Genomic DNA, 15,135 nt, shown 5'->3' on the forward strand with positions numbered 1-15,135 from the left:
GTAACATAGCCAAAGTCTCTCTCTCTCTCTCTCTCTCTCTCTCTCTCTCTCTCTCTCTCTCTCTCTCTCTCTCTCTCTCTCTCTCTCTCTCTCTCTCTCTCTCTCTCTCTCTCTCTATCACACACACACACACACACACAATGGGGTTTGTGACCCTTTGCATTACATAAAATCGACAATAGGTCCATGTACAAGAGATATGGGAAAAACCCTAAGAGAGTATACAATCAGATTATGGGGAAAATCTCAAACCAGCCAGAGGATACATCGATGGATAAAGATACTTTAATTAGGAAGTGGTAATGAAGCTCTCTGGTTGTGATAAACCTACACAAATCTGCCAAAAGCTCTCTCCGCCTCTGGTGATGTAGCCACAACCGCAATGTCTAGTGCTAGCTAGTTGATTGATATAAAGTATCACCTTTAAAAGCCTCCTACAGCAGCTCACAAAAGCCAAGGGAAAGTGAAACTTCTACGTTGTGCCTCCGAAATCATCCACATCCACTCTAGCTTTTCCTAATGTGGTACTCCAAAAAAGGATGCAAACCTATGGCATAGCCATGTTGTAAGAGATGCACGAGGGGCCCTACCACAAAGTGATGACGTGGCATGACCAACTGGAAGAGAAATGGCCGAGTGGACGAGAAACTAAACCGACCAACTTGAAGAACTTACAAGCACCAACCGTGGGACCAAAAACCCTAAAAACCCAAAGCTTGAACTTTGGAGGGATTTTCTGTAAATCACATTGATGACATGGCAGCTGTATAGACGCCTGAGTTTTGCGCAGATGACGTGGCAAGCTGTACGGATTTTCGCAAATCACGATTCCAGCGCTAGCTTTTGGAAGCAGATGCTTTTGGGGTTCAGTGCTTTTAAACGTGATGCTTTTTGGGCTCTGTTTTGGGCATCCCTTGTACTGTTTGTATCAGCCCCCAAGGCCTCACTCTGCAGAGCATCTGGACACAGAGTCTAAGAGCAAAGGTCCCTCGAGAGTTGTACTTTGCAGTGATCAATTATAAAGAAATACCGAAAGGGGCGCCAGTCTTTGGGGCCAATTCTTTTGGGCGCGGAACTCTGTCCTCTGTGTCGACTCTCTCTCTCTCTCTCTCTCTCTCTCTCTCTCTCTCTCTCTCTCTCTCTCTCTCTCTCTCTATTAAAGTTTAGTGGTTTTGAAGTTTCTGTTCGTGTGTTGCTATTGATTTCTCGCTTGGAGTATCCAGGCCTATAACAGTGGTATCAGAGCACACAAAGATTCTTCTTCTACAGAGGATCCGATCCCTTCTGCAGCACATAGAGGTTCTCGAGAAGGATCTGACAGAGCAGACAAGATTTTTGTGAAAGAATCTTTGTGCCCTGATCCCGGACTTACTAGCCACTCCCGCCCTTCGTCCATCGCGCATCGAGTGCACTCATGTCTTCATCGCTCTCTCTTAAAGGGCATAAGCCATAAAGAACCCAAGAGTACACATGGGTTTTTGCGGAGAATCTAACAAAGATAACACCTACCGGTGGGAAGGCAAAGAAAAGTTGAAATCCGGCGAGGGAACTGAAGAAAAGAATCAAGAATTGGGCAAATTTTTGGCAGAGAAGTTTGCTAGGGTGGAGTACAAACGTCAACTGCAAGTTAACACGTGTGTGAAAAGATTGAGAAGTACTCCCGAGACCCGAGATTTGAGAAAAGACCTGAAGAATTACCCGATTGATGGGATTCACTCAAGACGGCATGAAGCCATTGATTCTCCTCACAAGTCGGGAACAAAGCTAGGAGACAGCCGAGCGCAAAAGAGTGTAAATCGTACTCACAAAAAGAGCTGGACAAAGCTCTTGAAAAGAAGGTGAACCAGATAATGAAAGACTTGGAGCACTCTCGGAAGAAGAGGAAATTGGTGGATTTCACGATTATTTGGGGCAGAAGGAGACTTTCGAGGTGGCAAGCAGATCCAAGAAGCGTGTTTGTTTCAAGGATGACCCATATTTTTCTTCGTCTTCAGAGAGTTCCGACAGTTCGTCGTCCTCTAGTTCCAAAGAGGATGAGAAAAGGCGAGAGAAGCGAAGAAAAAACAAGAAAAGCAATTTTTAAAAAAAGTCTAGAAGGCATGGGAGGCCATCTAGTAGTTCAAAAGAGGAGAGCTCGCCCTCTTCAGACAATGAACAGATAAGCAAGAAAATCAAGGGTTCGAGGACAGGGGTCAGACCGTCAGGTTTGAGACGTTTTCAGGCTAGCAGGACGCCCACCAAACCCTGGAGTTTATACAGCGGTTTGATGCCGCCTTCTCTGGAGGTTGGTTCACGGAACACTCTAAGGTGCAAAGGGCGTCATCTTACTTGAAAACAATTGTATAGACATGGGTGTCTACTTTGTTGTTACACATAGAAGCACCTGTGGCGTGGGGAAAAATTCAAGAAAATTTTCACGTCAACTTGGATATCAAACGAATATGAAAGAGATGTCATCACAGCTTGGCATCACTTGAGAATAATTAAGAAAGATACATTGGATGACTACTACCAAAGGTTTTGGGATACTTATTCGCCAGTGTCTACGTTTTGGAAGATTACTTTGAGAAACCAGACTGAGCTTTGGCTGAGATTTAGCAAAACAAGATTCAAGACTATTGTCTCGAACAAAAGTCTAACTCTATTCAAAGACTTATGGGATATGCTAAGCAAGGATTTGGGATGCATGCCGGCTCATTGACTTATCCTATGGACAAGACAATATCCACCTCATCAGGGCAAGAGTCTTCAAAGAGAATGAATCGAGGGAATCAGATGAGAGAATGAATCGAGGGAATCAGATGACACAACATCATAGGATTCCAGAGCAATACGAGAATCGGATGGTAAAGCATTCGAGAGTTCCAACGAACTCTGTGAACCTAATGCAAGGTCATCAAAGGATTCCGGAGAAGACAAAGGAAAATTATGAACCCCTTTAGGGTTCTACTTGCTTTAGCAGAATTGATCTGAAGAGTGGTTATCATAAGATCCGAACTGCTCTTGGGAATGTCTATAAGACAGCTTTCACGACATATTTTGGTTTGTATGAGAATTTGGTGATGCCTTTTGATCTCACAAATGCTCCAGCTACATTCAACCGCATGATGGACAGGATTTTCAAAGAGTATAGATCATTTGTGGGCACCTTTTTCAACGAAATCATCGTCTTCTCCAAGAGCGAGGCAGAACATAGACACCATCTGTTATAGGTTTTTCACGCACCGTGGCAACATCGATTGGTAGTAAATGGGAAAAAGAGCAAGTTTTTCTTACCAAAGGTACACTTCTTGGGACGCATTGTCTCAGTGGAAGGTGTAAAGATGGTCCCGGCCAAGGTTGAGACCGTTCATGACTGGACGGATTTGAAAAATGTACAGTAACTTCGCAACTTCTTGAGTTTGTGATCTTATTATCGGCGCTTCATTTGTAAGTTTGCGGAGATAGCTTCTCCGTTACATGTGTTGACACACAAGGGGTTCCTTTTGTTTGGGGACCGTGGAAACTTGCAGCCTTTCAAACTCTCAAAGAAAAGTTGACAACAAGTTCAGTGTTGGCTTTGCCAGTCTTACAAAAGCCCTTTGAGGTTTACTGTGATGTTTGTGGTAGCAGTTTGGGAGCAGTCTTGATGCATGAGGGCCATGTTATAGCTTATGAGAGCAGGATGTTCTCACATCCTCAACAGGTCGCACAAATTTAGGAGAAAGAGCTTTTGGCAGTTATTCATGCTCTTACACACTGGCGACATTTTCTACTTGGAGCCGATTTTACTAAGTTCACCGACCATCAGAGTTTACGCTACTTCCTTTCTCAAAAGCATCTTTCGGAAAAGCAAATGCAATGGGCTAGTATATTTTGATTGTCCATGTTCATGGATAGAAGAATTTAGTAGCAGATGTGTTATCTCGCAAGCCATTGGTTTTGGCTATTTCGGCGATTCATCATAGAAGCTTCGAGGATATGGTAGATCAATACGCCACCGACCCTGATTTTGCAAACATCTTTAGCCGAATACAGAGTGGGGAGACAATTGCAAGCTATTCTATACGGGAAGGCTATTTGATGCAGAAAGCGATGTTGTGTGTTACACAACCATTGAGGGAAAAGGTTATGACAGAGTGCCACTGTCCACCTTTTTCGGGCCATCGCAACATAGATACCACCTTGAAAGGTGTCGAGCGTTACTTCTATTGGCCAAGGCTCAAAAAGGATGTGGATGAGTTTCTTCGCAATGGTTTAGTATGCCAAAAGGTCAAGTTTGATAGGCGTCAGGCACCAGGTCTTCTACACGCTCTATCCATACCCTCCCGACCATGGGAAAGCATAGCAATGGACTTTAATTTTGGTCTACCCAAGACTCAGAGTGGACATGATGGCATCTAGATAGTCTCATCGACACATTCAATAAGCAAGCTCACTTCATTCCGGTGAAGAAGACAGTTAAGCTCAATCGTTTGGCAAAATTGTTTGTCTCACAGATTTTCCACTTACATGGTATGCATGAGTCTATTGTTTTGGATAGAGATCCCCGGTTCACAAGTTTGTTTTGGAGGGCAATCTCGAGACTGACGGGCAATCTGAGATAGCCAATTCAGTGGTTTTGGACTTGTTGAAGTCAAATATTTCGGATCAAAAGGCTCAGTGGGAAAAATATTTGCCTTTGGTGGAGTTTGCCTACAACAACACAAGTTCATACGTTGACGGGAAATGCACCCTTGAGGTAATGGAGGGTGCTAAGAAGGTTCCACCTTTTCTAAGCACCAAAGATAAGATTTTTGAAGCAGATCAATACACACGGGATCTGGACACTGCTTCTGCCAAGGTGCACGAGGCTCTTGAGAAGTCCCAAGCACGGCATAAGAAGGTAACAGACATGCATCAACGTGACTTGTAGCTGAAGGAGAATGATTGGGTGCTTTTATGGTTTGAGAAGGCACGCCTACGGAAACGAAAGGATAAGGAGCGGCTTTTCCAAAGCTAAGTATGCGATACTATGGCCCTTTCCAGATTCAAGAGAAGATCAATGATATTTCCTTCACATTGAAGTTACCAGATACTTGGAAAATTCACAATGCATTTCATGTGAGTCTGTTTAAAACCTTTCAAAGGTGAGGTGCCAAAGGGCAAGGAGCCTGATGAGCAACCTGAACTGGAAAAGACCGAGAAGATTCTCGTTGCTGAACAGATACTCGCTCACAAGGAAAGGAAAGTGAAAGGTAAAGTGATATGGCGGTTCTTAGTTAAGTTCAAGAACTATCCGGCATTGGATGGGAAGTGGATGGAAGAGGAGGACCTAGCAGATACTCCTCATATTTTGGAACTTTACCTTGAGGCTTTTGGTCTAGATTCGACTATTCCAAGAGTTTCCAATGATCAGTAGGTTGAATCGGTGCAGCGGGGACTGCACAAGAGGGGAGTTACTCTGCCCCTTTGTCACAGATTACCTAGATGGAATAAAGTCGCTGACTTCCTTTGTGATTTTAGGGATACTGATGGGCTGACAGTATTCTACTGAATGACTTTATGAAAGAAGTACTTTGAAATGGGAATTCCTGAAATGAATCTATTATATGGGCTCTCTCATGTGAGTAGTGTTTGAGTGCATGTTTGAAAGACGAAATGATGCAGCATTTCGGTCTTGTTCTCCTGAGAGATGAGCTGGACATGATAATAACATACCCTTCATAGGCTGCGTTTCCGCTATGATGGGTTGCTTCCGCCAGTGCCTATCCGGGACAGTCGAACAATGGATATTCTAACCATCCCCCCTCTCCATCCTCGTCGCGTGATGGGAATGTGATTTGAATGTTCAGTGACTGTCATCTTTGTGCAAGTGTTGGATATGTGTTGTCTAGTGCGTCAGTACTTAACGAGTCAGTGTATACTGAAGAAAGTAACTGTCCTTTGATTGTTTTTGCAGGCGTAATCGAGGGCGATTACAATTCTTTCAAGAGGGGGAAATGTCACGAAGTGATGACATGGCATGACCAATTGGAAGAGAAATGGCCGAGTGGACAAGAAACTGAACCGACCAACTTGAAGAACTTACGAGCATCGGCCGTGGGGCCAAAACCCCTAAAAACCCAAAGCTTGGACTTTGGAGGGATTTTCCCTAAATCGTGTTGATGACGTGGCAGTTGTACAGACGGCCGCATTTTGCGTTGATGATGTGGCAAGCTATATAGATTTTCGCAAATCACGCTGACTGATTCCAACGCTAGCTTTTGGGAGCAGATGCGTTTGGGGTTCAGTGCTTTTGAACCCGATGCTTTTGGGACTCTACTTTTGGGCATCCCTTGTACTCTTTATAAGAGCCCCTCGGGCCTCACTCTACAGAGCATCTGGATGCAGAGTCTGAGAGCAAAGGTCTCTCGGGAGTTGTACTTTGCAGTGATCAATAATAAAGAAATACAGAAAGGGGCCAATGCTTCTGGGTGCGGAACTCCACCGTGCCGTCTCGACTCTCTCTCTATATATTAATGTTCGATGGTTTTAAAGTTTCTGTTCGTGAGTTGCTATTGATTTCTCGCTTGGAGTGTCCAAGCCTGTAACAAGCCCAATCATTGTCCACCACAAAAGCCAAGGTAAGGTACCAAGATGCACATCTCTCTAACAAAACCAACATCCCCAAGGCCTCACTAAACTAGCTCTCAAACAACTCTGCAAACTGTCTCGTATCCATGAAGTAGTTGGCCTCAATCATTGTCTACCCTTGTATGGTATCATAGACAACCTCCCTCATCCAAAGAACCCCTCATGTAAAACCCACAATCTAGACCAAGGAAAATATGACGCCCTCTTACCAACTGCAGGAAAAATACGTGGACACATAATGGCCCACTCCTCAAAGAGACATCTCGAAATCTCCATTGACCAACCGCAAAGAATTGGGCAAGCAAAATCTCAGATACCTAAACATCTGCTGATGATGCAAAACCTGTTGAATAGTCAAACTCCTCTGCAAACTGAGGAGATTCACTCTCATGCTCACCCCCAATACCGCCTACTGTAGGAGGCACCTACGACTGAATCTCCAAGGAACCCAAAGCCTACTAAATTGGCCTATCCTTGGGACCCTCAAGCTGATCTTGAATTGCCTCCGATTGCTAGTCCTTGTACTCTATCTGTTTGTCTTGCTGCTCTAAGACATCTTCTTGATCGTGATCTGGTAACCTCTCCTTAGGAGGTCTGTCTGGGGGGCTGCTCTGCCTCATCCAACCTCTATCTCACTACCCATCTATAAACAAGGATAGGTTATTAGGTTGTACCCATCTCTGCCCGTCTCTGTCTCTATGTTTGATCAACATTGTGTTGTTGTTGACCCTACCCCCTCTGATCTCTGTCATGTTGTCACGCAAGTCTATCTCTGTTGTCGCCCTTTAGGGAAATCCCTTACCAAATGCCCCATCTAAGGCACAAGTTCGGTCGGCCCGAAATCATGATCTGGCAAATGTAGTGCCCCACCCTTTCCATTGAGAAGTGATGGTATCAGAAAACTCTATGAAAGTGGTAGCCGCCTTTATAGATGGCACAATTGTTTAGGTATGTACTAAGCACATACATGGTATGCCAAAACTAGAGCCCATCTGCCTCAACATATCTAGCAACCAAAATTGTGCAGGTAGCTCTTGAAAAGAAATTTTTATAGGATACTTCGGACCCTGGCATCTATTGAAAAATTTTCATACCACCAATGTAGAAAAATCAATCTATCCCCAAAAGGAGGTGGAGGTAGTGAAGCAGAACATCAAGAGAGAGGTCAAGGAGGCGGCGAAGGGAGAAGTAAAGTTAGAGGCAAGCTCATGTGATGAAAAGATAGAAATGAAAGTACCTCTGTTTAGCAGGATGATGTCTATGTAGCCCTCAATGTTTTCTTGATAGGTATCTGCATAAGCTGCATATGTCGTTTGCATGTATCTGTGGCATAACTGCTTGAAGCAATGATTACGGATACGTTTTCTAGAGCTTGGTTTTGCCACGAAAAATCAGAAATGATCATAGCCTGATGATGCGGCAACGTGACCACTGGAGCTGTATGCACTGTTGACGTGGCACAGTACGAACAGACGCAATCTGCAGCGCAATTTCCACCAGATATCATCTAGTTGTACGACTGATAACATGGTGTCCACGTAGCAGCTATGCTGCAGTTTTTAAAAAAGTAACCCTGAGCAGGTTTTTTTTTTTGGCCAGGTTGCTTCTTGTAATCTCAGTTGTAATAAATAGTAGTGCTTTTAATTTTATTACAACTGCTTGTTCCTATTACTGGGAGCTACAAGTATTAGCCCAGGCGCCAGTTGTAGGTCAGATTAAGTGGGCTCATGGAGCAATTGTACACACTCCGATGTAGTAAAGAAATATCACAAGGGACACATGTTTGGGGGCTAGTACTCTGAGCTCTCTAAGAGGAACTCTGCCTCTTATATGTCCTTTGCAGAATTGGAGTGTGAAAAGTATTTTTAACTTCAGTTCCGGTTATGTTTAAGTTCATATTGGTGATCCTGCTTGGCATATGGTGCTGGTTGGTCAAAAAAGCACCGCTTCTTGACCATTCGGTCTTGGCCAAAATTCCAAAATACCAGTTTTCCATTTCCATTTCTATTGTTTCTGTTGATTGATCCAAAGAAGAATTTGGACCACTCTTTCAAAGTTGTGAATTACAATCAAGAGTTAGAAATTACCGAGGTCAAAGATGTTGTGGCTTGTACTACCAATCAGAGACACTTCTAAGGATTTGTGTGTTACAAACAACTTTAGAGATAGCCAGCAGCAAGAGAATCACTGTATATAATGCCTACAATTTCTCTATGGACAAAGTGTAAGAGCTTATCCTTAGTCTCTGCCAAAAAAAGAAGCACGAGAAGGGGAAGGGGGGGACAAACCCAAATAGTAAAGTTAGAAATGCCACAATTTAAGTAGGCAATACAACTTTGTGCAATCATATATGAAACACAAGAAGCCTACAATAAGCTTAGAAAAGCAAGTCAATAAACATCAATTGAGCAACTCACTCACCTTGCATTTTCTTATAACTCGCTTACATGATGTTGATTCTAATGCTTCACCAACATCTCGCCTCAAGGCACTACCTTGCATAAGGTGAACCAGATTTTTTAGAATATGCCAACAGATATCAAAGAACCACAGCTACAAATCAAAACACACTGGCCACAACATCCACTTCACCCAATCGCAACTTTAACACCACTAAGTTTCATTTGTAGAGTGAATGATACACAACTAGAAACCTTTTAAAAATACAAAAAAAGTGAATTAAAATTGGAATCATTAGACCTTTCCCTGCCAACACAAGAGATATTTGTTGTAACAAACTTGGACACCCCAAGTCAAGATTCTACTGCGACACAGCAGAGATTCACTTCAAAACAGTTCACAATTAGGTCGACACGGCCCGGCGTAGTTCCGTGCCAAGAGGTATTGGCCCCAAAGACTGGCGCCCCTTTCGGTATTTCTTTTTGTATTAATCTGTGTTCAAAGTACAAGAGAGCGGGTAGGTGCTCACTCTCAGACTCTGCCTCCAAATGCTCTGAGAAGTGAAGCCCTGCCCACTTATTTATAAGTACCAGGAATGCCCAAAAGCAGAGCCCCAAAAGCAATAATTGAAAAGCTTATCACTCAAAAGAAATTGCCCCAGCCAAAACAACAAGTGCACTTTACGGAATACCGTACTGTTATGTCACGTAAGCAGTCAGTGCTATTTGCGGCAATCCTTGCTACAGTCAGTGTAAATAGCGGCTGTCCGTACAGCAGCCACGTCAGCAATATTTTGCGCTTTATTTTTAACCTAGTGCCCCTTTCTGGGCTCCTCGGCAGTTGTCCATAAGTTGGAACAACTTAGTAATGATGCCACATCATCAGTTTGTGACATACCTCCCTCTTGAAAGAATTGTAATCGCCCTCGATTACGCCTGCAAAACAGACAGAAACCATACACTGTCTTAGCAGACACTAACTGTTAGTACCGACGCACTAGGCACAACACATCTAGCACATGTACCAATCGACAGTCACATCATCGGACATCACTTGACATCACAGGATATCACATGACAAATCACATTTCATTCCAAATCTCAGACCATGATTAATCGACAACATATTTAGCAATCGCATCTAGATCCAGTCGGGACCTCACAAATGCCCGATTAACTAATCCATATCGCAATGATGTCTATAGAGATTTATGAGACCAAAATGCTGTAGTCATTTCGTCTTTCAGTTCCTGCACTCAAACAAGTCAAGTACAAATCAATCAGTATCATTTTCATTTTTGAGAATTCTAGTTCATAAAGTCATACAGCAGAATACTGTCAGCCCAGCAGTATCCCTGAAACCCAAAGGGACATCAATGACTCTATCTCAAAAATCGGGGTAATTTGTTGACAAAGGAGCGGAGTGACTCCCCTCTTGTGCATGCCCACTGCACTAGATTCACCCATGCTGAAATCGGGGTTCTATGGAGTAGACTATGCTAAACCGAATGCTTCAAGGAAAAGTTCCACAATCTGAGGAGTATCTGCTAGGTCTTCCTCCTCCATCTACTTCGCATCCAATGCAAGATAGTTCTTGAATTTAACCAAGAACCGCCTAATCACTTCACCTTTAATCTTTCTATCTTTATGTGCCAGTATCTATTATGGAACGAGTATCTCCTCGCTTTCCTCCACTTCCAGTTACTCATCTGGCTCCCCATCATCGGGCGCATCACCTTTAAAAGGCTTCAAGAGACTCACATGAAAAGCATTGTGAATTCTCCAAGTATCAGGCAGCTTCAGTCTAAAGGAGACATCATTTATCTATTCTTTTATCTGGAAAGGTCCATAGTATCTCATGCTAAGTGTCACGAGGACGTGGCAACTGTTAACTATGTCACGAGGACGTGGCAACTGCTAACCTTAGTTGTTAGTTTCTTTCCAATGATTTTTGTTTTATTTTGAGACCGAAGTTGCAAATGGTCGGACATTGTATGGCCAATGTGAACGGTAGTTTCACTAGCAGACGGGAAGTTGGTCGCCACTGGAATTCGTGTAGTGAGAGGATGTCTAGGCTCGTGCCAAGATCATGTAGGTTCCCCCATCGCACTTAGCAAGTTGGTGGATACTAGAAAGTGAACTCAATAAAGGCATGAAGTCAAGGTGGACCGTCAAAGGAAAATAACCGACAGTTGGGCCACATTGCATTTTTGGATGCGGTCACAATGGGGATAGATGGTCAAAAGACTAGTGGGAGCCCAACGGAAGCATCTCCTAAAAATTAGGAAACTGCTATTTTGGGCCATGAAATGTGTTCACGTCATTACCTTCGGAATGACAAGGGGAACATTTTACAAATCCGCCACAAAGTCAAATGGGCAACCAATCGGGAGATTTTTAGGCGGCAACCCCGAAACAGAAAAATGCTTGTAATCGCGCCAAGTGGCACTCGTGCAAGAGAAGGTAGCGCTGATTTTTGTAGCTGGGAGACTTCATTTTACAAACTGTCGCACGTTAAAAGCTATGGAGTGCTTCCTTTCCACTCTATGTACAGTGTGGTGCTAGGAGTGATGACTTGCACACTACACACTGCTCTCTCCCTCCCCTACGTGCAGTTATGTGATGCCCCACAAGAGGGCTCTTCACTTGACTGATGTACAGCTGTGTGGTTTCATGCTTTTGTGATGAGGCAAGAGCCTCCTTGAGCAGGAACAGGAGTAGCTAACTACTACTCCAAAAGCAGGCACCGTTGAGGGTGAGGCAGGAGCCTCCTTGAGCAGGAACAGGAGTAGCTAACTACTACTCCAAAAGCAGGCACCGTTGAGGGTGATAACCTCACCGTACAGGTGCAATTTCAGCGCTGGTTATGCGTTGTATTTTGACTGTTTTTCAACCATACGGACGCCAAAACCATTGGGAACAGTGCCCCACTAACAGAGGACAGTTCGGGGACTGTTTAGGGCTGAAAACAAGGCAAAAACCAGTAAATAAAGCGAGCTGAATTTACTGTTTTTGGGCAGAAATCAGAGGGTTTATGCCAGTGGAAGTGAGTTCCAACAAGGGAATAGGCTTCACGCAAGTTTTGGGGCTGTTATGCTGCCAAAATTTGGCCAAAACAGGTGGTATCTAGTTGGATACAGGTAAAGAATTCCCAAGACTCTACTTTGTAAATTACCCTCTCAAAATATAGAGAAATACCGAAATGGGTGCCAATTTTGGGGCCTACAGGTTGTCGATGTCTACTCGGAGCATTCTAGCTTCCGAACCGTGTGTGTACTTAAGTGTTAATTCCCGTCGCAGGTCCCTTTTGCAAAGTACTCTCTCTCTCTCTCTCTCTCTCTCTCTCTCTCTCTCTCTCTCTCTCTCTCTCTCTCTCTCTCTCTCTCTCTGTGTGTGTCTAAAGTAAAGTGAAGAATTTCGGGTGAAAGCCAAAGCCTACCGCCCTACGGGCCGGTTCCAAGGTTCCGTTGCGGGGACATCAATCACTTTTTTCTCAAGAAGTGAGCCTCGGTTGTTTTGGGTAAAGACATAGAGTACAGTAACGCCAGATTACACTATGGCCGACAAAGGGAAGGGCATTATGGAAGAGGGTTCCTCTTCGAAGGACAGACAGGAAACCCCTATGGTGTTCGAGATTGGCAAGAGCTCACGGCCACGTCAGTCTGTACCTCCTGTTGATGTGAATGTCCCTCCAGTAGTACAGGGCTTTATGACTGGGCAACTTGAAGATCATGCGTTCAGGACTCAATTAGTTGCCGCGGTAAATGTGTTTTCGCAGCTGGTGCAGAACCCAAGGTTTATGGAGTTCTTGCAAGCGCTACCAGTGCCACAGCAAAATAGACAATCTACACCGCGAACAGAGCTTGTTGTGGCTCAAGCCCAAGTACTTCATGCGCCTCAATAGGATAGGGAACACTCGCATGTTGCGGAGTCAGGGGCTCCAAAACAGGTTCCTCCCGTCCTTGAACAGGTGGTTAGAACACATATTCCACAAGCTATGCCAGTTCAGTCCGCCACCTTTCAGAGCCCGCATGCTGTCTTGAATAGAGAGGGAGCTCGTTACCAGGCAATGCACCCAGTTTTTCCACCACCCACGGTACATCCTAGGTATTTCTCCATCTTGCATTAGCATTGCTCCAATGCTACTGCCACACGCGTCACATTGGACCACAAATGACTTCCTGAGGTCTGGCAAAACAATTACTGGATCCGAAGTCAACTTTTCCTTTAAGAGACTAAAAGTTGAAATCTCTTTTTGGGTCCATCTGAAAGTGACCTCTTTCTTTTGCAAAGCGTGGAAAGGTGATGCTATCTCTGCAAAATTCCTAATAAACCTTCTATAGTAGGAACACAATCCCAAGAAGCTTCTGACATCGTGCACAATCTTCAAGTCTAGCCATGTCTAGTTTGAAGCTGAAGAGCCTTTGATACAACTGCTTTTCATGGCCAAGGGCCTTTAAACATGAGCCAAGGGCTCATTCTCTGGCACGCTTCAGGTGCAGAGGGTGGAGTACCGGCATTGTACTGAGTTCAAGCTGTCACAAAATGGGAGCGTACACGAGCACTTAGAAATCTGAAAAATAAAATACTTTGCAAATGTGAGAGAAGGGAGAAGATCGACACAGTATTGGGGACCAGAAGATGGGCTGGTCCCCCCCCCCCCCCGTCAAGAGTATTCTTTATTCAGGGAGAATTCGTATACAAGCACGAGAACCCGAGGAAACCCCTCTGTTCTGTAATCTTAGACCCGAAGGTCGTTCTCTCCCGTAAAGGGCTTGGGCACAAGGCCGTTCTTTCCCGTAAGGGACTTAGGCGTAAAGCCGTACTTTCCCATAAGGGACTTAGGCGTGAAGCCGTACTTCCCATGACGGACTTTCCCGTAAGAAGGGAGATTCCTACAAAACAAACCACACAAAGCAACAACTCGCAATGCGTATCAACAAATTATAACTGTCGCTCCTTGCTCGGAAAGGTGACCTCCGTACTCAGTCGTCACACGAACACTTGCAGATTCCCGTCGCCAGCACTTGCTCCAGAATCCCCAGCGCTTCAGACTTCTGCTGCTCCTTGCCTTCTTCCAAAAACTGAACGCTGGCTGTGCACCCGACGGAAATAGGACACAAAAGCAAAAGCTCTGGCGCTTCTAGAGAGAGGAGAGAGAGAGCTCGCTGTTTTCAGCCCATCCATACAGCTTGCGTGGGTTTTTTTTTACGTAAGCTTTTGGGGATGCTTTATTTTATTAATAAAAGGGACCGGTCACTTAAAAGTGGCCGGCCACTTTATAAAATAAAGTGTGAACTTGTTTAAACTTTAAAAACTCACTCAGTTAGTTAAAACAATGCTACACGAACACATTCCAGGCGTCCTCGGGTGCAAAACACGGCACAGATGCAATGCAGACATAGCTTCCTCGCGGGAAAGCATCTGCCCTCCCACGAAAGTTCCTGCTTTTCGTAAAAAGCTTCTTTGAATCCATCTTTATTCTTGTGCTTGCGTTCTTACGGGTATTTTCTTACTCAGTTCGGATTTCCTCCTCAACCTACGGAATGCCCCCTTTCTGATGCACCCGTCACCCATCATGTGACGCATCAGGGGCACTCGTAACCCGACCCTTTCCACCGAACTTACGGAAACTCCTTCGCGATGTTTACCGTCACCCATCAAATGACACATCAGAGTTGTCCGTTCTTGATGGCACTTCCTGTAGCTACAATCTTTTAACAGTTCTTAGTGTACACAATAAAATATCCTAGAGAAAGAAATTAATCATTAAAAATAAGAAAATAGTCCAATTAGCAACACAAGCAATATAAAGAATACCAAAAGGGGCGCCAAGGTTTAGGGCCAATGCTCTCTTGGGGTGGAACTCTGCCACTCCTCGTCTCGTGTCATGCATCTCTTTCAGTTCAGCTTGAAGTTGTTCAGTTTGTTCTTTTCCGTTGGCACGTGGTGCCATCTCCCATCTCGCGACAGTACGTGCAAGGAGCGAACCCAGAAACCGCAATGGGAGTTGCTCAAGTAGCTTCTAGCCATGCCCTCTTCACAAGAGAATCATTAATCACATCATGCACATTGCCAAGATCAAACAAGATCACAATATGCTAACACTTCAGATGATCGTAACACTTAATGAGAGACTCAT

General features: G+C 44.4%; 1 protein-coding gene across 4 annotated transcripts in view; it reads right to left on the reverse strand.

Annotated features, from left to right (window-relative positions):
• The window catches only part of LOC147456322 (Ribosomal protein L7Ae/L30e/S12e/Gadd45 family protein), a 44,543-nt gene that overhangs the window by 7,201 nt on the left and 22,207 nt on the right, over positions 1-15,135 (reverse strand). For 2 of the 4 annotated variants that reach the window (XM_086514838.1, XM_086514839.1), the window contains exons 3-4: positions 9,892-9,929; positions 9,016-9,089 (exon numbers count right to left, since the gene is read on the reverse strand). In XM_086514838.1, coding sequence (XP_086370964.1) covers positions 9,016-9,089; positions 9,892-9,929 — 112 coding nt within the window. The remainder of the gene's footprint in view (positions 1-9,015; positions 9,090-9,891; positions 9,930-15,135) is intronic. The other 2 variants (XM_086514840.1, XM_086514841.1) reach the window with 1 other exon arrangement.

Source organism: Adiantum capillus-veneris, chromosome 6, assembly GCF_014529385.1.
Source record: "Adiantum capillus-veneris isolate H3 chromosome 6, ASM1452938v2, whole genome shotgun sequence".
NCBI classification, from domain to species: domain Eukaryota; kingdom Viridiplantae; phylum Streptophyta; class Polypodiopsida; order Polypodiales; family Pteridaceae; genus Adiantum; species Adiantum capillus-veneris.